The sequence below is a fragment of the Drosophila biarmipes genome, chromosome 3R (genome assembly GCF_025231255.1).
Source record: "Drosophila biarmipes strain raj3 chromosome 3R, RU_DBia_V1.1, whole genome shotgun sequence".
Taxonomy (NCBI): Eukaryota; Metazoa; Arthropoda; class Insecta; order Diptera; family Drosophilidae; genus Drosophila; species Drosophila biarmipes.
Window position 1 is genome coordinate 7,406,906 of NC_066616.1, and position 25,695 is coordinate 7,432,600.

The 25,695-nt window shown below is 44.7% G+C and overlaps 4 protein-coding genes across 5 annotated transcripts; 2 read left to right on the forward strand and 2 right to left on the reverse strand.

Annotated features, from left to right (window-relative positions):
• The first annotated feature begins 3,038 nt into the window (after positions 1-3,038).
• Positions 3,039-17,674, forward strand: LOC108027437 (neuropeptide SIFamide receptor). The gene is made up of 5 exons (XM_017098886.3): positions 3,039-3,779; positions 3,873-3,939; positions 11,889-11,988; positions 15,686-16,324; positions 16,633-17,674. Exons 1-5 carry the CDS (start codon positions 3,039-3,041, stop codon positions 17,351-17,353), a joined length of 2,268 nt encoding a protein of 755 aa, XP_016954375.1. The 3' UTR covers positions 17,354-17,674.
• LOC108027438 (cuticle protein LPCP-23) lies at positions 12,134-12,954 on the reverse strand. The gene is made up of 3 exons (XM_017098887.2): positions 12,943-12,954; positions 12,342-12,475; positions 12,134-12,275 (listed from the first exon to the last, which is right to left on the reverse strand). Exons 1-3 carry the CDS (start codon positions 12,952-12,954, stop codon positions 12,134-12,136), a joined length of 288 nt encoding a protein of 95 aa, XP_016954376.1.
• Positions 17,675-20,083: 2,409 nt separating the features above from the next.
• Positions 20,084-21,069, forward strand: LOC108027046 (farnesol dehydrogenase). The gene is made up of 2 exons (XM_017098247.3): positions 20,084-20,700; positions 20,761-21,069. Exons 1-2 carry the CDS (start codon positions 20,128-20,130, stop codon positions 20,938-20,940), a joined length of 753 nt encoding a protein of 250 aa, XP_016953736.1. The 5' UTR covers positions 20,084-20,127; the 3' UTR covers positions 20,941-21,069.
• Positions 21,070-21,677: 608 nt separating this feature from the next.
• Positions 21,678-25,606, reverse strand: LOC108027422 (uncharacterized). Of its 2 annotated transcripts, none has more exons than XM_017098866.3 (4): positions 25,226-25,606; positions 24,648-25,072; positions 22,095-24,547; positions 21,678-22,042 (listed from the first exon to the last, which is right to left on the reverse strand). In XM_017098866.3, the coding sequence occupies exons 2-4, from the start codon at positions 25,042-25,044 to the stop codon at positions 21,893-21,895; spliced, it is 3,000 nt and encodes a 999-aa protein (XP_016954355.1). In that variant the 5' UTR covers positions 25,045-25,072; positions 25,226-25,606; the 3' UTR covers positions 21,678-21,892. The 2 variants fall into 2 exon arrangements, with proteins under 2 accessions (XP_016954355.1, XP_016954358.1); XM_017098869.3 differs by having other exon boundaries at positions 22,095-24,569.
• Between the last annotated feature and the right edge of the window lie 89 nt (positions 25,607-25,695).

Consider the following 25,695-nt stretch of genomic DNA (forward strand, 5'->3'; position numbering starts at 1 on the left):
CGGCTCAGTGCAGGCTGGCGAGTGGCCAAATGTTTGCGAGTGCCGAACCAAACACAAGGTTTTTGAACCTTTGGCCGCTGGCTGAGCAGGAAAGCCAGCTGTTGCAAACGCACGCGCATCCTGGGCTCAATCGACCTCGGGGTGGGTTCCAACCCACTCCCCGAAGAGAGCGAGGGTGGCTGGCTGAGTGAGTGAGTTTCCCGACTTTCCTGCACATCCTTGAGCAACAGAGTGCTCAGCTTCGAGCGCAAACTGAATGCTAACGAGCCGAGCTGCGAAACTTGAAAACTGCCATTAAACTTCAAACAAAAAGTATGCAAAGTTTGGATTATTTTGTATCGGTCGACAGAGATTTAATTGCCGACCCAGCTTAAGCAATGTCCGGAACGGAGCGGAGCGGAGCGGAAGGATCTCCATGTTCCGCCATAAAGTCAAGTTGCACGGGAACAATTGCAGGGAAGTGCCACATAATCATAAACAAACGGACAGCCGAAAGCAATTGACACGAGACGAACAAAAGCGCCAGCATAATGGGCCAGCACGGAAATTGCGTATACGCCGTGTGGTCCTCTTGTTGCTCTCGGTTTTGTTCCACATCCTGCCGCAGGCTGGCTGACACGCATCAAACAATGGCCAGAAGTCAAATGGCATAATAAACGTATTTATGAAGAGGGCCCGAAATGAGCATATGATGAATATGAATCCCAAATGGGTTTGGGTTTGGGGTTCGGGTGTGGGTTTGGGCTTGGGTTCTAGCTTGGGTGTGGGAGCGCAGCCTCCCACACGGTTGCCCTGACATTTCCAACGATCCAACCTTGGATATTGCCAAATGTGGTCCTTCAGTTTTAAGCCTACAAAGTTGTGCGCTAAGCCTGCGAAAAGTACGGAACGGGAACGGTAGAAAACTACGGGCATAAACATATATAGGAGAGCTCTGTCATTGCATTTGAGGGCCGTTGGTTCAGCGCTCAGCGAGTACATAGGCGGCACAAGGACGAACCGCACGACCCGCCCGACCCGAGTGGGTGGGTGGCCCACTCCATCTGCGAGTCCGAGTCCCACAGCCGAAGGAAAGACCTACATTCAGTCGTATCCTGTCCGTCGCCTCGGCTCCCATCGTCTCCATTTGGCCTGAAAAACGAGCTGCCGCGGCCGCAGTGCCAGCAGTCCTCATTCAGACGCGCATCCGTTGACAACGCGGTCGCCCCAGGGGCGGATGACTATATATCCACGACCCACGGCATCACGGAAACGACCACGCGTACTGTTAACCTTTCGAGTGTCCATGTCCTGCCGATTTATCCGGGGTAGTGTTTGTGTTTGCTCTGGCTTTTGCTCTTCCTCGCCACCTGGCAGTGTGAAGTCCTGCAGGAATTGCATCTCATCTTGCAGGCTCCTCCAGCCCCGACAGTTTAATTAGTTGGCCCATGGCTGATTTGTCAGGCCCTCTGTGTTGACACTAGTTCCTACGCCCTATTGTGCCCTGGGGGCCCAAGTCTTAGGACCATCGGCACTGGCATCTCCTGCGCGATGGCCAGCGGGCATGTAAGCTCAATTAGGTCTCAAGCACTTTCACGCTCGAGGAAGGAGCCCAATCGGATGGCGAAGGGCGCACCAGCTGCCAGCTACACGGAGAAAGTTGACTTTTCACTTGGCATCAACAGTTAAAACTTCTTAACTGATGGCACTGCCTACGCAAATATTAGTACAGCTTTGTTTCTGTAGGAATTTTGAGATTACCATTCGGAACTGTCTTGTTGGAAAAGTCTTTGAATTTTGATAATTTTTCTGTTTTTTTTTTTTGTTATTAAGAGTTTTTTGACCATTTAATGTCTAAAAATAAGTTGAAGAAGGAAAAATAAGATATATTATCAAGAAATGTTTTTTTTCTTGTTCTACATTTCGAGGAAAGGCTTACTTAGTCATCGGCATAACAATATTTAAAATCTTTAAAAAAAGAGTATCTTAACTTGATAGCTATAGACACTAAAATAGGACGCTTTGAAAGGAAGCCCCACTCCTAAGTGAGAGATACATTTCAATAGTAAAAAGGAAACCTCCCATGGGTTATCCGAGGGACAGCAATTTTTTCCCGTGCCTGGACAGCTTGAATTGTGTGACGAGGGGTCCTTAGTCGCCAGTTTGTCTGATGTAGACACTCCCATGGAACCGCACAAAAGAATGCCGTCCTGGCTTCGTTTGTTAGCAATTGTTTCAATGCTTACTGGCAATTTTTCGGCACTCAATCGAAGAGTGCTGCGTGCGCTTGGCAGTTGTGCTTAATGGAATTTTTATGCGCTGCTATTGAGCTGCTCAATTGCTCGTTGGCTCGATGTTGGTTCGACGTGTTTTTTGAGGTCAAAGTGCACGCTCCCTTCGTTTTTCAATTGTGCCAAAAACATCCAGCCAAACAATGGCAAAAACGGCATTAAAATTAATTAGCGACGCGCATGTGTTGGAACTGTGCGGCTGTGACCATGTCCTTGAGCACCCAGGACCCGTGCCCTCGGCTCCGATCTCCGATCCCCTCCAGCTGCATTTATCCAGGCACCCAGCATTTGGCCTTATCTGAAATATGCACACGAGGCCTTGGGCCGCCGACTTTTTCGTAATGCCAGCCAAGGCAACGTCAACCAGCTGACGAACGACCAGCCAGCCATTTCATTCCGCACTCGGATTCGCATCCGAAATGGCAACAAACTGTTGTAGGTGGCTTCCGAAAAAAAATACCAGAGAAGGAAGAGGAAAACCTTGGGCGGCCAAAGCGAGTTTGTTGTGCAACTTCATGGGCAAACATAACCCCCGGTTAAACGAGACATTGGGCCGCGAGTGCTAATTAAACAGTTTTCTAATCCACAAAAGCCTCGAAACTTCCTGCATATCCCAAGAAAAACAAGCCAACGAAATGCCAACTGACGATGCCATTTTTATAGACCTTTTCTAAACAACCGAGATAGAGATAGTGACAGAGATACCAGGCGAAGATAGCGAAGGCGAGGCGCCAGTGAAAGTGCCATCCGCCTAATCAAGACGGCCGGATGATGGCAGCCAGCGGTCGGACTCGCAAGCGAAAGCATAAGGGCCACACAAGTGGCGACATTCCCAGTTCGACTGGGATGCCTGTGCCCGTGCCCATGCCTATAATGGCCACATTGGCGCCGGGAAAGGCGGAGGAGACAATGGAGGAAGCCGCCCTCGCCGGGGATTATAATAATTTCACGCATAATTTCGTCGATTTGCAGAACCTCTTGAGTTTCAACGAATTGAATGGCAGCAGTAGCGCCGGCAGTGGCACCTCCTCGAGCGCATCGAGTGCCATTAAACTGAGTAACGGCCCCATTACCGACACTCTGCTGGGCACCGTCCTGACCACCACGGTGGCCCCGGCGGCGAGCTCCCTGATAGCCACTTTGGCGGCGGCCAGCGCCACCACCACGGCGCGGAGCAAGTCGCTGGCCATCGCCGACGCCACCTCATCCACCTACTATGCCAACTTGCTGAACCTCTCGCCGGCCACGACCAGCCTGATCTCGGCGGCGTCGGTGGCGGCCACCAAGTCGTACAACGACAGCGGAGTGCTCCGCTGGGAGCAGCTGGACGGCAGCGTGGACTTCGGATTCGATCCCCTGTACCGCCACTCGCTGGCCATGTCCATGGTCTACTGCGTGGCCTACATCGTCGTCTTCCTGGTGGGCCTCATCGGGAACAGCTTCGTGATTGCCGTAGTCCTGCGGGCCCCTCGCATGCGCACCGTGACCAACTACTTCATCGTGAATCTGGTGGGTGAAGCGCCGCATGAATCTCACATTCCCCAGACGAACTCCATTAATTTGAAATAAAATTTACATTCCCATTCTGCCACGCAACCTCAGGCCATTGCGGACATCCTAGTCATTGTCTTCTGCCTGCCGGCCACTCTGATTGGCAACATCTTTGTGCGTAAGTATCTCCTTAATTCCGTAAGATGTAGGGATTTATTTATGTGCCCAGCCACTCGGGGACACATTAGGGCGTAGAGTTTTCCGTTGGTTCTGCATATTAGCCCGATTTATGTGCTACAATTAATCGCCGCTTAGATAAAGCCCTGGCAAATGGCACTGGCGAGAGTTGTTGCTTCTGCGTGCTTACGCTGCGTATGCGTAATATGTACGATTTGTACGAGAGCAAGTGTAATGGGGCCTCATTAGAGCTAATGTCGGCATAAATGTTACAGGAAAAAGTGGTCAGCTTTTTTGCACCGGTAGAGTTGGCCAGAAATGATAAAATGGCTGCTTATTCATATAGGGTTATGTTTTAGTTTGAAGACTCTTATTCCCAACAGACATACTTGGTTTCCGTTTATTTGGAAACTGCAGTTTATGTGGCAGACTCGCTGGCGTCCCCTGATTTTTTAGTGCTTGCATAAAAGGGGATATTACGATGCAGCAGATGATAAGCCTGGAAAATGTCAAGTTTAAGTATCTACTTTTAAAAGCTTTCTGCTTTTGAAACCATAAATTTAAAAATAGACAGGCATTTAACTTTAATTAATGAAGTGGAGTAGCAAAAATGGTGCATGTCGAGAGACACCAAGGGCAGTCCTCCACTATTCAGCGGTAAATCTCCGTAACAACGAAAAGATGTTCGCACTCAATTAAATTAATTTGTAAGACTTTCCAGCTAACCTTCTCGGAACTGACAATCCGCCAGGGCCCAAGTACAAGTGTCTATTTAATTAAAGGCCAATTCCAAATCCCAGCGACGACCCACAAACGACCCGATAAACGAGGCTACGCATAATTGTATGCTTTAATTTAAATAAATTTGCCTGACATGCCTATCCATCCGTCCATCCATCTGTCTATCTGTCCCTTTCTGCTGAATCCATTAGATACTCTGTCTCTATCTATCCGCTTTCCCCTGCTCTTACGGACTTGTGGGCTGTCATCCAAATTGATAGTCGTACTCCCGGCCGGGAAGGTGAGCAGAGTGGCAAATGTCTATGCAAATCGCCGTCGACATGGAAAAATGATCGAAATCCTTGGTAAATCAAATTCCGATTGTGGAGCACGCCATGCAGGTTCCATCCTCCAATCCGCCACTGCAATTTGCCTCCGATGGCTGCCCCAGTCCCAGGTCCCCGAAACCAATGCCAGGTCGTAGGCTCGCAGGTTGTGCCAAGTGTTGCCAATCAAGTGGCTCTGCCCTACGAGAACTCTCTTTCCCTTGTTGATACACCGAGAAAAAATGTGAAATATATTAATTAAAATTGTTTAGGTCATGGGAAGTCAAAATGATTTAACATTAGGATTCAGTGCGTAATTTCCTTGGCATCTAGATTTTAACGAAACTCTCTAATACGATTTACGAAAATGAACATTATGTGTTCGGAAGGAAACCAATTATTTTAAAGATTAAATCTAAAACTAATTGTCGCCTTTTTTTGCGAACTATTATTTAAATGTATTGACAATTGGCCAATTAAGTATATTTTAAATAAAGGGTTTAATTAAAGTTTCAATATAATTGAATTACTATTTTCTATGCCTTTTGAAAAGAAAATGAAAAAATATCATTAGAGTTTATGGAATACTAGACCTCAATAGTTGTTATCCATAGTAAAAAGTAATTATACTTCACTTATCTTTGTAATTGCCATTAAATATTTTAAATATTCAATTAAAGATGGACTAATTAATTTATCCTGTGGGAGCTGTCAAATGTAAATGGAGGATGGTAGAACATTTGCCAGCTATATCCCTGTGTAGCTCGACTTTAAGACTCGGCACTGCACCGGGGCCCATCCATTGTCATCTCTCCACCCCGGGTGGAAAAGCCCCTCCCCCTGGGGGAAATGTAGTAAACGAAGGCTGCCGAGTGAAAGCGGCCAGGAACGAATGAAGCGAGTGGCGAAAAAGTGAATGAGCTTACCTCCGCCTGCATTGTGAGTGGGTGTGAGTGCCTGTCTCCGTGTCTGTGGCACTGCGCACTCTCTCCGCTTTCTCTGCCCGCTCTTTCACTCTCTCCGCGCCCTGTTTGTGCTCTCCGCTGCGGATGTGTTGGTGCATTTGTTGCTGCTTTCGGGGTGGCCCAAAGGATCATCGACACAAAACTGACCTAATTTCACAAATTCAAGCTAGGCGCAGGGCCGACAGCTCTTAGTGGGTCACAGGGGGTGGTAGGTGGCTGGGTGGCTGGGTGGTTGGTGGCTGGTGGCTGGTGGCTGGCTGGGCTGGGGCACCCTTTGGCCACCTCCTGCCAGTTGGGCTCAGCCGCTGAGGCCTAAGCAAAAACGCCAGTCACAACAAATTGCAGCCCTCCCGCTGGCATTGGGGCCTCGGGGTGGCACATTCCTCACCCCTTCACCCCGCTTACCCCTTCAACGCGCAACCCCACTCACATTCCTATTCAGTTTCGACAACCTGCTGAAGCTTAAATCGAAGGCAGCGGGCTCAAAGCGACCCATGATAAATAGCGCAAGTACAGGGGAAATATTTTGCATTAAAAAATGTGTATTGGAAGGGGATTCTTTTGTAATAGAGTAAAATTTTTTAATATATTTTAATCTTATGCTTACCAGCTATATTTCTATGGAAAAATATATATTTGGAATAGCAGTATTTTAACGAGAATAAGAACATACTTTTTATGAAATTGACTTTTTTTAATCTTATATCATCATTTTTCAACAGTTATTTTACCGTAATATTGTCCGATTTCTATGCCTTTTGAAACAAATATTTAATGTAACTTTTGTACAAAATCGCTGAAGACAAGAGTAGTATTTTGAAAATAAAATATCACTGTTTGATTTTATATATTTTACAGACAACTGGTTAGTATTTTTCTTCTCGCTTTACGCTCTAACTAACATGAAAAAATTTTAGAAATGTTAAAGTTCTACTTAACTGTTCTCCTAACTGTTTTTCAGCAGTATACTTCGTTTTTAAAACCCAAAATCATTCGCCACTTCTTTAATTGGCTTTGTAAACATAAACCTGATCCAGTTGTAGAACCCTAAACTTAGGATCTAGTCTGTTTCGTTTGGAACAAATCATTGGGAGAGCTGTTTCCAATCCCCTCCCCCACTATGTTAGTTCCCTCGCTCCGCTGTGATATTATCATCTAGATTTTTTCCCTTTGTGCAGGGCACCGTGCGTGGGAGTTCGCAGGTTTGGCATATTTGCACATCGAACATTGCTCGCTGCTGTCTGATAGTTGCAACGACTCACCCCACGGGGGGCCAGGTGGGTGGGTGGATGGTCGCCGTGTTTTGCCATCAAACTGAATTATATGAAATCAAATTCGAGCCGTCAAAGGCGACGTCGCAGTCTCAGTCGCAGTCGGCGTGGGCAGCGACGCCAGCAGTGGCCATCGCCGCTGGCAGCGCCATTATCTAAGCACACCTTCAAGCCTCAGAATTGCAATGGAAGGTTGTTTGCATTCAAGGCTCTTTGCGGCTGGATGAATTGACCTAAATATTTCGCCTGGCAAACCTAATAGTCAGGGTTATACACCCTGTGTGTGCGGGTCGGGGTGTGTGGGGGTGGGGGCACCTGTGCTGGGTTGGGCCTGGGCTACTCGTGGGTGGGTGGGTTCGCTGGGCGCCCTGTGGGTGGCTCTTATTTATGTGTGTGCTTCGAAATCCAATAAAATGCGAAATGAATTGATTTCCCAGCTACGATGCCGCCTTGAGACGAAGGATATCCTTGCAACAGCAACAGCAATTGTCCCAAATGGCGCTTTATGGCCATTGTTGTGGCGCTTTATCAATGGGGGATGGTACGAGGATTGTGATTGGTATGGAATCGTTATCATTACGGCCCTTTTAGATCCGCATCGCAGGCGGGCGTTAGGCGCATCTGTAAGTCACGTTGCCCGTTTGTTCATTAAGGGGGCCACGTGATTTGTGCCGGGCGAACGCGGCGTATGCGTAACGCCGCGGAATGCCCAGACCCCCCATTCCCTTCTCCATGATGAAGTCATTTTGCAGCACTCTCTGCGCGCCGATTGTATTTTAATTTAGTTCCTACGTGCCGGCGGCGCTTGGCATCCAACCTCTGACCTATCCTCCTACGATCTGCAGTCTGCCAGCTCCAGCAATTCCATATCTCACCTCGAGGACCCCCGATTCTGATTCCCTTTCCGATACCTATTCCCAGCCAGACTCCCTCGGAAATTTCTGTGCGAACTGGCTGTGGTATTCAATTTTCCGACTAGTTGCCACAGAGGTCGCCGCAGGACGTGACGCCGCGGCCATAATCATAACAATAACGCGTTGGCCAGAAGTGTTTGTTCCGCCTACTCCATGGCCACTTCACTACACCCCACGCCCACTTTACGCCCACTCCAATCGAACCTGCGGATTTGTCACGCCTGATTATTTCATTAACTTTACGACGAACTCCGTGCATGACAATGCCGCCAGCGAAACGAATCCGCAATGCCAAAAGAATCCAATCCACTTTGCCTGCACAGCAGGAACCATGAGATTGAAAATGCGAGAAATAATAACATTTTTATTACAGAACCGTTCAAAGTTTACCCAATTGATATTAAATTATTTTCTTAGCCGAGTCACTTTTCATCAGTTATTTAAAAGCCCCTAACTGCTTAAGAAAATATTTTTAAGTTATATATCTTTCACTCTTACCTTGCTAAAACCAATGTTCTTTATAAGAAATTAAAATTAACTTTAAAATATCACTTTTATAAAAAAAACCTTTTTAAAATGGCTTCCAAATATATTAATTTATACCGATGCTAAAGCCCTACAAATAATATTTTTGCCTGTGTGCCAACCGAAAACAAAAGTTCCCCAGTAACGAGGGCAAGAGGACGGAAAATAAAAGGCTTAGGTCTCACTTGACGTTTTCTTAAGGGTGGGTGGGGAAGGTATTTCCCCACCGCGCCACCCCCAATCGAAGGCTGTCGATAAGCCCGAGTATCGATTGATATTATCTCCCGCAGTTGATCAATATTGAGCACCAGCTTACGCTTATAAACGGAGCCGTCTGTGGGCCATATGTCGCCATGTCAAGCACACTCCAAGTCGGATCAAACACCCGTCCTCCCCACCTTGGCGCGGGAAGCTGGGTGTTTGCCGAGCCAGCTGAGGCGTGTTTGGTTTTCCTTGAGACCACAAATTGGTGGGGCCCAAGGAGTTCCAGGGTCGCATCGACACGCGAGTCAATTAAGGTTGTTTGGGTACCTTCAATTATTTTTGTACAACACATTAATGAACCCCAAAAGTTCGGTTATTAACAGGAATTCGGTTGGCTATGTATTACTCTATGTTTTTTGATTAATTCAGGAGTTTTGATAGATACAGATATTTTCTGTTTAGGAAACCTTTAATATTTATTTAAAGGGAATAACCTACCTTTACATATTTTGGTACCCATAATTATGTTTGAGCAACACAATAATAATTATTATTATTAGTTAAAGCCTGCAATGAACTTTGACTTTTAGTGAACCTTTAGAACCTTTAATTATGTTTGTGAGCTGAAAAGCTTGACTGTGTGTTTTTATGAAACCATATTTTTCCTCCACTTTCTAAAAATAATTTTTTTTTACCTTTTCAACCGCAAAAAGCTCTTGTTTATTTAACAGAAATAAATTTCCTCCTAATAATAAACTCCTCATTTATGCCAACCTTAGACCTTTTATTTTCTTTAGTTTCATTAATCCTCTACAGTTCATAAATTTCCTTTCTAACCATTCCACATAAAAACAACACTTCAAATGTAATTTTGTCTGGCCCTTACTGAAAATCGGTGGAATGCCACATGTGGAAACACAAATTGACTTGTGAAACAGTGTTCGACATTTTAATCTGTCGAAATAAATTCCCTGCTCACCGCAAAAACCATTGTTTGCTTGCGATTATCGAAAAGTCACTTCACTCCGCCGAGCCCGGAATATTATAAACTTGGTTAAGACACTTGACTGCCCGAGTGCACTGATGCAAGCTCTAATCCCCGACCAGCCTGGCGAGTCACGTTCGCCTGTCCTAATAGAATTGCATATCCAATTAGGCTGTTTACTTGCCAAAGGGAAGCTGGGCAAACTACTATTTTTGAAAAGTTCTTGGCGAGTGTGTAGGGCGATGCTAATCCAAATCCGCCGGCCCGCAAGTGATGGAGCATTTCGCAACCGAATTTGAATTTAAATTGTTTTAGACAACTTGAAAGCATAAAGTTTGCGCAGTCAAGGGCCCTCGCAGACCGCCATACATCAGGGTTCACCCTTATCAGCATAACATCAAGAGAGTGGCCAAATAGACTCGCATTAATGGCATCGGATCCAGTCTGTTGCACTTGCAGGTCTGCCCTGCCTTTCCAGCCATTTCAAATCGAAGGAATAAAACCGAAAACCCATTCGAGTCGCTGTCCTGAGTACACACACTTGATTGTTTGTCTGTCTGTCCTCGGTCCAATGTCTTGTCCTGGCCAAAAACGCACACGCAGCCACATGATCCCGACCAGGACCTGGCCAAAAACCCAAGGCGAAACCAAGGCGAAGCCCCGCCGAAAGCCAAGCTAAGTTCACTTGCACAAAGCACCAATAATATTTATATTTTTATGTGCCAAATCACATTAAAGTTGGCTTTTATTGGGCGTACGGTGCGTATGCATAATAAAATGCGACAACAAGCCCAGATAAGACTAAGACAGGCGGACGAGACAGGAAATTAGAAGCGCCACAACTCAGGAGGCGTCTCCTCCGGCGAGCATTGAACTCCGTGAACTCCTACTGCCAACTGCTAGCTGCTAATGATGTGTGGCCCGCTCTGGCACTTGTTTAATTGCCATTCGATATGTCATGCCCTGGGGCGCCGTTCTCCGCTCGACTGTCATCAACCTTGGCCAAGTTCGCACCCCTGCCCCGCCCATGCGTGCTTTATAACCTTTTGTGTCTGAGTGAGTTATGCCTCTTAGCATAAAATTCATAACGCACAACTATGCGAAAGTGCGGCCCGTGTCTTCCATTTTCCATCCAGCATCTTCCATCAAATGGAATAAAAGGAATACAAATTAACTTAGGCAGTGCTGCGGTTCGCCCTGGTCTGGCTCTGGGCAGACTATGCTGCCAGTGCTCCTGGCACCCAGTCCATCAGTCCGGGTACTCCCTGTCCAATGCCTGGGCGCAATCTGAGACTTGTCACCAAATTATGAATGATATGCAGCACATAAATCTCAGTCAGCAAACAACGACGGGACGTGGGCGGCGGCGATGGCGATGGCGGTGACAAGAAGCATTGAACGCTAACCGGGACCGAGCACAGCTCGAACCCAACTGTCCGTGACTACGACTATCGCTGCACTTGGACAAAACAGAGGATAGTTATACCACCTTTTAGTTTGGGGCCAAGAGTAAATATAGCACATTTAGGATGAGAGCCCCACTTTGCACCACAATTTTTTAACTACTGGTTAAGTACCGGCTTAGAAAAATTCACGGAAAAAGATGGTTAAATCTTTTTTGCGGGATGAATAAAGCTATTTAGATCATAAAGTAAAATTCTTAACTTAATTTTCATTGGAAAGATAAAGAAAGAATGAGAAAGTCGGTTGCCAGAAATTGTTTAACTCCTGGTTAAGCGGCGGTTAATGTTTCAAGAAGGGACTGTAAAAACCTTGATCACATATGAGTCCAAACCAAATAAATATGAGATAAAACGATCTTTAGCCCAGTTAAAAACTTGCCTTTAGGAAATATTTCCTGTTTTTCTGAGATGTAAAGGAAAAGCCCCACTATTTCTCTCAGTGCTCGACTAGAGCAACGAGGACGATGTGACCGAAAGTTTCTCAGCATAATTTTTGCATTGTTTATGACCAATATTTACCCATTCCCTCCCCCTCTTTTTTCCATGTTTCGCGAACCCAACGCTGAACAAATTGTAGCCTGGATGCTCGGATGGCTGATGTGCAAGTTTGTGCCCTACATACAGGGTGTCTCCGTGGCAGCCTCGGTCTACAGCCTAATTGCCGTGTCCCTGGACAGGTAAGTTGAAAACACTCGCTCCAATTACGTGGCTATGAACTTTTATTGTGGGATCGGTTGTCGGGTCGGGTGGGGATTGGGTGGTAGGATCGGGATGGGGTTTGGGATCGGGCACAAGCACGGGGCAACTCTGTATTCAGCGCAGTTAATGATGCACAACGACAGCGGGGGCGGCATGATGCACTGGAACCAGGGGAACCACCGGCCTGACAGCATGCACCGCCACCACGGGCTTGTGGACCACGGGGGTGATGACCTTGACGGCTGCCGGATGATGGACAACGTGGCTGGGGGCGGGGGAAAACAGAGTAAGTGCTGGGGGCGATAAGCAGATGGAAAGTGAAGAGCCTTACGAGTGCACCGAGTGGGCGCCGTGATGGATGATGGGGGTGTGGACTACCGCCGGGTGGGCCACCACGGGAGCCACGGCCACCACTCCGGGATGGGCGTGCGCCTGGGCGGCGGCGAAGGCGGCGAGCACGAACAGCTGCGGCGGATCAAAGTTCGCGGATTAGCTTGATTGGTGGCATTAGCCGGAGCAGCAGGTGGCTGCCACTCCGCAGAGAATATCGATATTTATAGCTGACAGATGGGATTACTTTAAGTTGGGGACACTAGTAAAAGTGTCTCAGAAAATACGTATTTGCATTTTCCTCTTTTTGAACTTGGATAAAATGTTCTTTAATGAGTTATTGGCAATTTCTCTACTAAGGAATAGCTATGTTGAGCTATTCTGTCTTTCTAGGACCTACTTATTATTTACATTTGAAGCCGATTGCGATTTTAAAAAGGTTTAACTGACTCAAAAAGTTACTTTAATCTTACTCATTCTAAAATCAAATTTTTAATTTGTTCTTTAATCCGTTGATTTGAGTTTGAGCATTAAGGCGCTCCTAATAGGAATTTTATGACGCTTTGTAAACTTTATACATTTTTCTATCCACGGATACTCACAACTTTGAACATTTTGTGGGTGGTGTTTGTTTTTGGCGGGATAACTGGAGTATGAGCTGGGCTAATGACTGGTAATTGTCAACTGGTGACAAGTCGGGCTCAGAGTTCGGCTTTTATAGGAGACTTGCGCCGAAAGTGAGCGCCACTCAATGCAATCAGCTGCGTGGAAAACTGGTCAGATCGGGCAGTTAGGCAGTAAGGCAGTAAGGCAGTAAGGCAGTTAGCTAGTTATGTAGGAGAGTCAGTGGAGCAGTCGTCTCAAGATCAAGTTCAGCGTATGCCACCATGGCTCACCTTGTCCGTATTAGGCGCTGCTTACAATCAATTTCATGTTTCTCGTTTTTGTGCATTCTCAATTGCCTTAGAATGTTGTTGGCCGCGATACCATTGATACCATTGATCGCTGGCCGCCAGGAATCGAAGTGCCAGCCCTGCGCTTCCTGGCCCACGAAGTGTAAAAAACGATGGCGATAACGATGTGGCCATAAAGTGACCAACTGATTTATCAAGTTTTGCCGAAACACCCTGACGTGTGGCAGTCATAACCTCGAGGACAATAAGATTTGCCCGCCGCCCGTGGCTTTATGTGCACTTCCATTTATATCAATTTCTGGCCACTATCCGGGAATGGGGAGTTGTGGCCAGAGGCACTGACTCCGGCCTTGCTTCTGCTTCTGAGTCTCTGGCACTGTCATTTTTCAGCCAACGGGGACAAGGCGTAGTACATCATTTGATCGTTTGGCCACCCACAGGCCCGCATGTCAGCCACCGCCCACATTTAATCCCAACCCATCGGGGAGCAGGTCCAAATCCTCCTCCATCGATGTCCGTTTGTCCAGTTGTTTTAGCCGCGTTCGCTGTTGCTTTGTGCTTTTACGAGCCATCGTAAACTGAATCGAAATTTAAGATTTATTATCTGTAACACGAAACTTAAATCTCTCCTCGGACTTAGGGGATGTGCTGTGCCACTAATGCCCCACTGACTTGGCCTTTTCTTATACTTATGCCAAAGCTATTTAATTAGGGTCGTTTCTTTACCAAATACGTAAGTAGATTGTGTATAATCATAAAGTCCATATATCAGGGCACTCGCTTATAAACATAGTCGTGACTTTATGGCGCTGGCATTGCGGATTTTGTGTCTTCCTCGCAAATGTCAACAGTGCGTATGGGTAACCGCAGGAGGAACCGGAATAAGCCTCATAAAACCACGTGGATTTGGGACTCGGAAGGGGTTGTGGGAAAAAATCCAATTATTTATCTGGTCGTTTCTGGAAGGCTTTAAAAGCGCGAGTATGAAATAGTTTCGTTGGCTGTTTCGGCAAAAAGTGCTTTCCAGGAAAGTATTCATGGTTGATTTCGCTAGGGAAGTCTGAGGGAATACATTTGGCTTAGCAAATATAGCAAATTTGCCAACGGCACTGAACTGTCGTCCCGAAGAGATTTACCATACCATATGTACTTAGTGAAATGTATGATAAACAATTACCTCAATTTTCAGAATAATTATGGTAGTATAATTTTGAGAATTATACTAAACCTTCTTCGATAGTTTAAAATTCGAATTTTTTATATTTTTCTCAAAGTTAATTTCTAGCTAAGTAAAAATATTCAAAAAAGAAATAGGAAATTGATTAAGTATAAATTAAATATTTTTAGCAGGTCCTTACTAAACAGATTAAATGTGTATGTATTATTAAAAATATAGTATCCACTTCTGATAGAAATGAATACTACATCGAGAACAACAAATTAAAAATAGGGAGTTGTATCAAACTGCGCTAACTAAATTTCTTGCGAATTTTTCCGAGTGCCTCGCTCACCCGAAGAACTCAATTAGGCTCTCGCCTGATTTATGGGCATACAAATCGCATGGTCAGAGTTATGCTAATGCAATTGGTTTGCTCCTATAAATAAACGTTATGACAATTTGATTATTGGCTTGCGGACAGCTTTGTTTTGGCCTTTCCCCCTGCCCTCTTGGCCGCATTCCGAGATGAGGGTACGGAGCACATTGTTAAGCAGGCTATTTTTAGGAGAAGTGGGATTCTGGGACGGGGCCGCCCTCTAATGGAATTACCGCCGTGTTATCTGCCCAGTGTTTTTTGCCGGACAGACGCAGGCGACGACCCAAGTCCAAAATACGAGCACAATGCACGTAATTACATGGCTGTGGTCCCGGTTGCTCCCGGGCAAAACCCAGTTCGGCCGGGACGGGACAAGCCTTGTCTATGGCCATTCGGCGGGCGCCACAATGAGCCGGCTGCACTAAGCTAAATGAAAAATGCTGAACTCGATGTTGGCCCCATACCGACTCGTCTCGCTACCTCGCAGCTCTTATTCAAATTACAATTCATTATGGCGAGCAGAATAAAAAATGAGACCCCTGCTCCAGAGACCCCCTCCGAAGACAGCGTCCCAGTGCCACGTTTTTCGGGAGCGGAGCAGGCGGGTTCAATAGTCGAGATTGGAAAGCGAATACTCAGCAGAAAAAGGCTTAAGCATGGCTCCTGCGTGTGCGAATTAATCAGCGGAGATATTTGCATGCCAGGCTCCTAGTTGAAACGGTGTCGTCATCGTCATCGTCGCCTCGACTCGACTCGACAGCCTGATGATTGCCATTATCCTTGACGGCTCAGCGCCGTCAGAGGCATCTCGAGATGTAGTCGAGGACGGAGCAGGAGATCCACTTTGACTATCTGGTAAACACAGCCTTTGTTGGGACCTCTCCTCTCACTTACAGGTTCATTGCCATCTGGTGGCCCCTGAAGCAGATGACGAAGCGACGTGCTCGCATCATGATAATTGGCATATGGGTGATCGCCCTGGTGACCACCATACCGTGGCTGCTCTTCTTCGACCTGGTGCCCGCCGAGGAGGTCTTCTCCGACGCCCTCGTCTCGGCCTACTCGCAGCCGCAGTTCCTCTGCCAGGAGGTCTGGCCCCCGGGCACCGATGGGAACCTGTACTTCCTGCTGGCCAACCTAGTGGCCTGCTACCTGCTGCCCATGTCCCTGATAACGCTCTGCTACGTGCTCATCTGGATCAAGGTCTCCACGAGGTCGATTCCGGGCGAGTCGAAGGACGCCCAAATGGACCGCATGCAACAGAAGAGCAAGGTGAAGGTCATCAAGATGCTGGTGGCCGTGGTCATCCTGTTCGTGCTCTCCTGGCTGCCGCTCTACGTCATCTTCGCGCGGATCAAGTTCGGCTCGGACATCTCGCAGGAGGAGTTCGAGATCCTCAAGAAGGTGATGCCGGTGGCCCAGTGGCTGGGCTCCTCGAACAGCTGCATCAACCCCATCCTCTACTCGGTGAACAAGAAGTACCGGCGCGGCTTCGCTGCCATTATCAAGTCGCGCAGCTGCTGCGGACGGCTCAGGTGAGTCGACAGCTAAAATGTAAAAATACGCAAATATATTGGGGTAAACAAAATCATGAAGAAAAAATTTAAAATCTATTTCGATGAAATTGTAGTATTGAAAACGTAAATATTTTATTTAATTTAAACATGCTTAAGTTAGAAACAAAATATTTTTAATAACTTAAATGAAGAATGAAACTAACATTTTTTTTTTTTGTATTATTTTTTAAATTATTGTAATGTACGTATTTCTACTTTGTTGGTGGCTAAAACTTACGCAAGCTCTAAGTCAACCAACATTTCTTTCTCGTTCCTTTACTACCCAGGTACTACGACAACGTGGCCATCGCCTCCAGCACCACGAGCACCCGGAAGTCGTCGCACTACCACCAGAACAGCTCGCGGAAGAGTCCGAGCAGCAAGAGCAATGCGGTGTCCTACATCTACGAGCACAACTCGCTGCGGCGCCACAACATGATGCTCAAGCAGGACAGCAACCTGTCGCAGCAGATGCTGCTCAAGCAGGACTCGCACGGCTCGCGCCAGTTCCTCATCAAGCAGGAGAGCTCCTGCAGCGACGCCTCCGGCATCCGGCGACCCCTGTGCCAGCAGGACAGCAACGGCTCCAAGGTGTCGCTGTCCAAGCAGGACTCCATTGTGTCCTACATGGAGGCGCGTAGGGCGGCGGGCCACGGCCTGAACGACATGCCGGCCGACAGGGACGGCGTCGCCATGGACGTCGCCCGGCGCCCGGGAGCCACCCCGAGCTCCCTGCTGGACAAGCGACAGAAGTTCGTGAAGCAGGACTCCGTGATCTCGTTCGTGGACCAGCGACCCGAGCAACGACGCCATCAGCTGGTCAAGCAGGACTCGGTGATCTCGTTCGCCGACCAGCGACGCGGATTGCTCCACAAACAGGACTCGCTGATGGCCAACCGGGCGGGTGACGCACCCACCCATCACGTCTCCATCCTGAAGAAGACCGACTCGCAGCTCAGCTACGGCAGTTCCACGTCTCCGCGCAGGAATGCGGATCTCTACGAATAAGCAAGCCTGGGTTGAAGGAGCTCCTAGCTCTGGCTGGAACTCCCAACCATTTGTGTGGGTCGATTGTTGTTGAACAATAGAAAGCTTTGGGCCTAAAGATACCCCAATTACAAATTAATTTTAGCCATTGAGTTCTTAACAATAATACGCATTGTTTTACTTCGTCTTGGATCACATAGACCCCCAAGGTATTTTTGCTCAACAAATCGACCCACCCTAACAAACAAACTATCGCAACGATACCAAAAACTTACCGAACCACTAAAAGAAATCCTTGTATATTCCTACAGATCGAATGAGAGCAGAGTGATAGGGCCTACGACTGTGATACAAGTCGGCAGTGCTGGTGGGTTCAGAACTTGGGCTAGTGCCGCACATATCCGTCAGCGTCGTTGGGACAGGATGGTGGGTAGTGGATAGGATAGAGTGCCAGAAGGGACGGACCAATTGGGGCGGGTATATCTAATCGGAGATCGCTTAGCTAGATACAGACACGGCACACAGGACCCCGATAACGGAACTACACAATCCACAGAGAACCAAAACCGAAAACGAAACCGAAAACAGACACTCCCCACAGACCTAATAGTTAATAGATGTTTTATACGTGTTTCAGAGGTACTACACAAGATACGAACTACCCCTTGGCTCTGGCTATATAATACCTACAGTATATGTACCGTTACGCAGTTTTAAGATTGTTTGTACTCGCAATTTGCTATATCGAAAAGTTTGGTTAAGAGTGGGCGGTAAAAACGTGGGAAAAACGAATGGGGTTAAAATAGCTTTGCTAAACTTTTTGTACGAACGGCGAACGTGAGTGAAACGGGCAAGTCCAGTATCATAGTCGAGAAACGAAAACAAAACAAAATGAGATAACACCGAGGTCTAAAGTAACGTACCTACTAAATTTTTGTATGGAAATTCTTACAATTTATACATATATATTTATATTGATTTTGGAATAAGCAATATGCAATGCAAGCGTATGTCTGCGCGTACGCCGTGTATCTATCGAACAACAATAATCAATTTTATTAGAATTTTACACAACCGAGTCGCGGCAGTGGAAATGGAGAATGGAAAACGGAAAATGGCATTGGGCGAAGAGCAAATGGAAAATGGAAAATGGTTAGTAATCGCAATACAACGGAGGGGCGAATGATTGGCACACCATCATAGCTTAGTTATCGGACACGTAGTCGGCCAATCGCCGATCATTTCGATAAAATCGATTTCGATCGATCGGCGGGGTGGGCGGTAGTGATGGCATCGAACGCGCACAAAGTAGCACCTGACCATGCTGGGACAGAGTCGACGGGATGGGTTAGATTAGGACTAGGGATAGTTAGGATTAGCTGGACGGAGCAGTTGGTTGTCCGCTAAGTGAGCACAAAGCAGTCAAAGATTTCGCACTAAACGTATCACTACAAACTAACAAAGAAGCAAACAATAATCGAACTCAAATTCGTTAAACACTAAACACCAATGAACTTTAAACTATATGAAATAAAATTTTAACGGATAACTGGAGGAGGCGGAATCAATGGTAAAACTATCAAACTAAACGTAAAGATTAACTATGCAATTTTATTGTTAGCCAAAATTTTATAAATGTCAAGTAACGAGCAAGTAAATATTTATATGTATACAGAATATATCAAGTATAAAGCATACGTTATATATATTTATATACTTCGATGGCATTAGGCGCTGATCTGCGGAGTTTTGGCCCGCTTCAATCCGATCGGAGACTAGGTTTGCCGCATTTCTCGCTCTCCATTTTCCTGACTTGGGGAGCTTCAAGCCCCATCCAAGAACCGAAGGAGTTGAGTTCTCCACGATGATACGCACGGCCTGTTCAAAACTCCAGCGCTTAATGCATGGCAAGAATCTACAATGAGGAATATCAATAATATATTTCAAATATACATACATATATTTATATAGCCTAGACCGCAGAACCGAACGACAACGTCTAGTAAACAAGAGATTACATTTATACGAATACATATTATATGCTGCAAGTATGTAAAAGCGCGCAATAGAAATGTCCTTCCCGCTTTCGATTCCACTTCAAGAAGAACCCGAAAGTAGCGAGCAGACCGATTCAAGCGAAAGTAATATTATCGAGTAAACCAAATTGAACTTTAGGTTTTAAAGTTTTAAAACGTAGAGCATACCCATACTCACTTGCATGAGCATTACGATATCCAAAAGGAGGTCGCGCGTTAACCAGTTAAACAGAAAGCATGGCATTATGGCAACACAATATTATATATGTAAATATATGTGTTTATGCATACATATATATGTATACTTATCGCATAGAACTAACACCAAGATACATGCATGTTAGCAGAAATAAATAATAAATAAATAATAATTAAACTAAAAGATTTATTTTAAATTCAGTGGGGCAATAAAAAATATTTCAAAACTATATCTTAGGATCACTATAAAAGTAGCATACTTTTGGGCAATCCGCTTTTGAAAGCTGAGACCATATTGAAAATGAAACAGTAAGTAAAATATAATAAATGTTATTTTTGGCACAATTTTGGAAAAAAAAAGTACAGCTTTTCTGGCAACCTTAAACTTAATTTTCGAAACATCAAAACCCATCCTATTATAGTTTCAACGGCTATCTTTGTTTAAACTTATCTCGAAAAAGCTCAACATACTGATAACCCGCGATTTAAATCGATGTGGGCTAGCTATTACACTGAAGTCGAATCAGTTTCCCATAGGCAAGCGGATAGAACGGAGTCAAGATGAATCGCTGGTTAAATCGCGTTGCAGTCGTCACTGGAGCCAGTGCTGGGATCGGAGAAGCCTGCTGCCGGGACCTGCTGGCCAAGGGAATGGTAGTGGTGGGCCTGGCCCGCCGCGAGAAGGTTCTACAAGAGATCAAGGCCTCCCTGCCGGCCGATCAGGCTGCTCGCTTCCACACGCGCCCTTGTGACGTCAGCAACGAGCAGCAGGTCAAGGAGACCTTCGCCTGGGTCGACCAAACCCTGGGAGGTGCCGATGTGCTCGTCAACAATGCCGGGATAGTGCGTAAAATCAACATTACGGACGAGGGGAACTCGGACGACGTTCGGGCCATTTTGGATGTCAACGTTCTGGGAGTGACCTGGTGCACCCGGCAGATGTTTCTGTCGCTGCAGCGCCGCAAGGTGAACGACGGTCATGTGGTGATCATCAACAGTGTGGTGGGTCACACAGTGCCTGCCGTGGAGGACTTCAGCCTGAATATGTATGCGCCCTCCAAGCATGCGATCACCGCCCTAACCGAGATCCTGCGACAGGAGTTCAACAAGAAGGGCACCAAGACCAAGATAACGGTGGGTTTTACCAGCTAAATCATCTTACTAAATAATATATCTCCATTTTTCCGTTTCCAGAGCATCAGTCCCGGCGTGGTGGACACTGAAATCTTCGAGGCGGGCTCTTGGAACCAACCCAGTGGCATGCCCATGCTGCGATCCGCGGATGTGGCAGATGCAGTAACCTATTGCATTCAGACGCCGCCGCATGTGCAGATACACGAAATCATTATCAAGCCCGTTGGGGAGAGCTTTTGAAGTGGACAGGCACTTCCAGCAATCAAACAAACAAAATTACGTTTCAATAGCTGTCCAACTAGAGAAAATAAAGTGAAGATGACTGTGCTACTAGTAAGTAGCTGCCCTTACCCTTTATTTAATCTTAAATATTCGTTTGTTTTGAAAATTTTTAAAATTATATCACAACACAATCGATATATTTTGGGGTAGCTTATAATTCATAAACAGTTTTTGTTAAAAGGCTTGCATAAAGGCAGCTCCACTCCTTAAGCTCTGTTCGTAAGTGAATGTATGGGGCACCCGCACCTGAACAATTACCTTGATATGGATGAGATCATTGTTCAAAAACAATCTTTTTTATCGAGAACTCTCGAAGTCAGCGAGCTCAGGAATCGGAGCAGCCTGTCGTAGGGAGTGGTAGTCGTGGGACAAAGTCCGCTTTACCCGACCTTGTGATGCCAGCGATGAGAAACAGGTTTTCCTAGACCCATGCTTGGATTGATTGAACTCTGGGATGTGCCTATCAGCAATCCGGAAAAGTACAAAAAATCAACATTCTAGCCACACACCTGGGGCACCCGGCAGATGTTTCAATCCCAGCAGCGTCGGAAGATGAACATAGCAAAAACTAATAAAATGTTAGCTTAGCTATACACGTTTATAATCAACTGCAAAGGATGATTTAACAAAATAGTACAATATTGAGATATAATATAATAGTATAATATTGAGATAAGAATAACATACAATTAAATTATATAGCTAAGAACTATATCAACCTTGTTTTCATATTTAAGTTTAAATCAGCAACAGAGTTAGGCCTATTTAATATTATATTACTTTGGATTCTTTTAAAAAGTGTTTTTCTTGTGACTTATCAAATATTAGGTATAGGTATTAGGTAGGTAAGGTGTATTATTTGTACATAAGAAGTAAACAATACCTTCTATGTATTCAACTAGAGTCTTATCTAAAACCATTCTCCTTTTTTAAAAGAATAGCAAAAGGTTTGAGAATCTGAGGAATTTCTTCTTTCAGACAAAAATTCACAGCAATAACCATCGTCGGGTGTTTCGTAAGAATAGGAAACGTTTAAGTATGCCTCATCAATGTCGTCCACCTATAGGGTAAAATTTGAAAAGGTTTGTTTCGTCATTATTACTTCTACTCACATGAATGTTTGGAAAAGGGGAGAGGTCAATTATACAAAGTTTTAACGGCCCTTGAAGTGCAGGATCCCTTACGGATTTCAGAATTTTGTGTATTCTGCTTGCTAGGTTTGTAGCCACTGATTCTCCTTTCAATTCGGCGTACTGGAGCTTTTTAGATGACTTAAAAATCGGCAAGACGCTTTCAATATCGACTCTCTCCCAAAATCGACGAACTATATGCAGGGATTTAAGTTCAAGTAGTTCTCCAAGGCCTGCTAAGTTATCACATTCTTTTTGGTACCAAAAACTTAAGTTTGTCAACGATTTGATTTGCCATATTTCGCGGATGTCATCTGAACACAAAGGTATCCATGCATGCAGTTCTTGTAACTTTGACATAAGAGCAAAGGCCCGGTAAAGTTCAGTAAGCGAACCCTCGGCACAGTCAATGGTTAATTTCCTTAGGTTTTGAATATTGGCCAAAACTTCTACGCCAGGCTCATCGCGCAAAGAGCATTTTAGGTCATTTAATTTTTTAAGTTCTACCAAATAATTGCACTCACCAAAGCCAATATAAAAACTGATGTCCAACGTCTGAAGAGTCAATGGTAGTGAGTTGAGTGTCAAATTATTTAAATTGCTTGTGCTAGCTTTTGAAGGCAATTTATAATAGTTTTCCAGGGCTAGGTACTCCAGTTCGGGAAATTTATTTAATGTTGGCGCACATTGCGAACTAAAATTTTTAACCACCAATCTTTTAAGACATTTCAGCTCCTTTACTTCAGCATTTTGTGATATGTCGAGTTTGTAAACGTGAAGATGCTGAAGTCTAGTAGTTTTGTTTGAAGAAAATGCGGAAATAAACTGTTGTAAGGAATGTTTGTGCGATTGAAAATAGAATTCTTCAATGCTCGAGTTAGCTAGATCGAAAAAGGACTGTAAGTTGAGTGAGGCTGAAGAAGGGAACACCAGTTTTTTAAGTGACCTTATTCGAGAAACCTTTGAAAACTCATTGGGATTGAGTTCACTGCAAGAAATACTTCGAATCGTATTCTTTTCAGCCAGTTTTATAAAAAGAGCTTCATGACGTCCCTTAGCGCAAATGGCCAGTTCCTCGAGGTTATTAAGCTCACCGAGTTTTTCAATACCATTTGTGTTAAACAAGGTTAATTTTAGCTTCCTTATGCTTTGCAATTCTGCTACTTTTGAAATATCTTCAAACCCGAATTTATATCCGCAAAGGTCTCCCAAATCATATTGCAATTCAGAAATATCCAGTTCTTGAATTGTACTAAAATTGCTGGTAACAAAGGCGTCAAGGAATGGATTAAGTGATGCAGGATCCGCATCCCCAGAGATCGTCAGGGTGTTAAAACTAAGTTGAGCCAGGAACCTCAGAGCATCGAGCTGATAATCTCTTTTCATTTTAATCTCAAGGTGTTTTTCAGTTTTTTTTATAGTGATACTGAATCTGTTGCACAGTATAGTAGCTTGCACCTGACACGCAGTTATCAGATCAAGAAGAATCTTCGAGTCGAAGGAATCAATCGTGTCGCGGACATTGATCACCAGGTGGTCCAGGTTGGGCAATTGGCTTAAAAGCTTAATGGAGTTCCATTCCCAGACGTGGCATCCCAGAGACCGAATTGATTTTATTTTCGCAATTTCTATTGTCTCTAATTCATCTATTGGTCCGTAGTGAATTTTGCAGGATTTCAAACCGATCTGCCCTTTTGGGACCATTGATTGAAGAAATTTTGCTATTGATTCGGGATGATCTAAAGCAGTACATTTATTAAGTACTACCAGCCGATCAAAGTTGGGCAACTTTGATAACTGACCAAATTGACTAATGTCCGAGGACCAATAAAGCTTTAACTCCAGTTCTCCTTTATACCTGTCAAACTTTATTCTTAGTGTTTTCGTTTCAGGTATGGCTACGAGCAAATCATCTGTGAAACAGCTGTTCTCCGATATTTCACATAAATCAAATGTGATTTTGTTAGGAGGTTCATCATCAAAGTAAGCTAAATACAATTCCAAAAATAGCAATGATTCAAAAGCAGGAATTATAATAGACCTTTTTGTATGTGTTCCATGGAATAAAGAATCTTCGATGGTCAGTATCGATGGTCGCAGATTTCTAGGCCTGTGCAATTTTTCAAAACTTTTGAAAAATAGCATTTCCGAACCACTTTCATAGATTCCAGTTATGATGAAGTCTTTTAAATTGGGCAAGTGTGCCAGCGGTGCATATTGGTCAGCCCCGCCGCCTTCTGCGTTAAACTTAATTTTTAGTTCCTCAAGGTATGTGCAATGAGGGGCTATTTCGGAAACAGTTCCAGCGACTGTAATGCCTTCAAGGGCCAACTTCCTCAAATTTGGGATCAAGATACAGATGTCAGCTAAAGCGCTTGCGGTAAAAGTGCCTTCTAACTTTAACATTTCGAGGCTTGCAAGGTTCGATGATAGGCCTTTAAATATATATGTTTATTGCTGTACAAATTTGTATTATTTTTTAAATTAAATATCCTTTTTAAATTAAGAAAAGTTTCCATGACTGACATTACTTACCTATTAGAGTTATGTTTACAAAGGAGTCATCTCTTTCCTGTTTATGGGGGCCAAAAGATAGTTCTACATTGAACGCATTCCTTTCTCTGACAGATTGCAAATACGATTTCCAGAAACATTCGGTTGGTTGGTTTGATAATTTATTAACGCGCAAATCTATCAGAAGTTTTATGATTCTGCAAGCGAGGGCGTACTCCAGATCTTCGTACAAACGTTTGCGATACGCCGCGAGCAATTCCACGAATAATTCATGGGACAGCACAAGGTTGATTAAATCATCATACCTTGAAGTTCCCTGCTCGACATTTTGGTCCGTCAAGGTGCAATCAGCAATTACATAATTCATTATCTCCAAAAAACAATCCCGGCTGAGAAATAACTCGCCGTTCTCGTCCATTTTGTAGTTATCAATCAAATACCAGATGCTAAAAGAAAATATGAATCGGTTTAATTGAGGACTTCATTTTGGTTTACTTAAAAAAAAATCAGATGACTAATTACTGACTTATAGTTAAGCCATTTATTAAGAACATTTTTAAAAAATTTCAAATAAACCTAGTTAATTGAAAAGTTATTACCGTTTTGGGTAAACGGTTTTGCTGCACCATTTTTCAGATAGGAGTGCGTAAATGCATTGGCATATTCAGCGGCTTTGTAAACTACGTAGATCTAAAAACAAAACTAAATTTTTAGACATGCTTTTTTAAGCTTAAAAATACAATGTTTTTAAAGCGATGATCGCACGTCCCAGAACCAAGATAAGGTATATTGGAGAGTCCAAAATCGCCGACCTGTTGATCTGTCAAACCTAGTTAAACTGTTTGTTAAACTTTGTTAAACCTAGTTAAACTGTACAACTTGTTGGCACCTAAGACCTGGTCAATCTAACTTGTTACACTTTAAAACTATTTTTAAGCTACGAACAGATTGTTATATGCCGAAAGAATGCGATTAAACCAGATTTTACATTTGTTTACAATTTGTGAATGGATTCTTACTATCGGTAAGTCGAACTAGTTCTTGTTCACGATGCCGATTACCCGGGCTT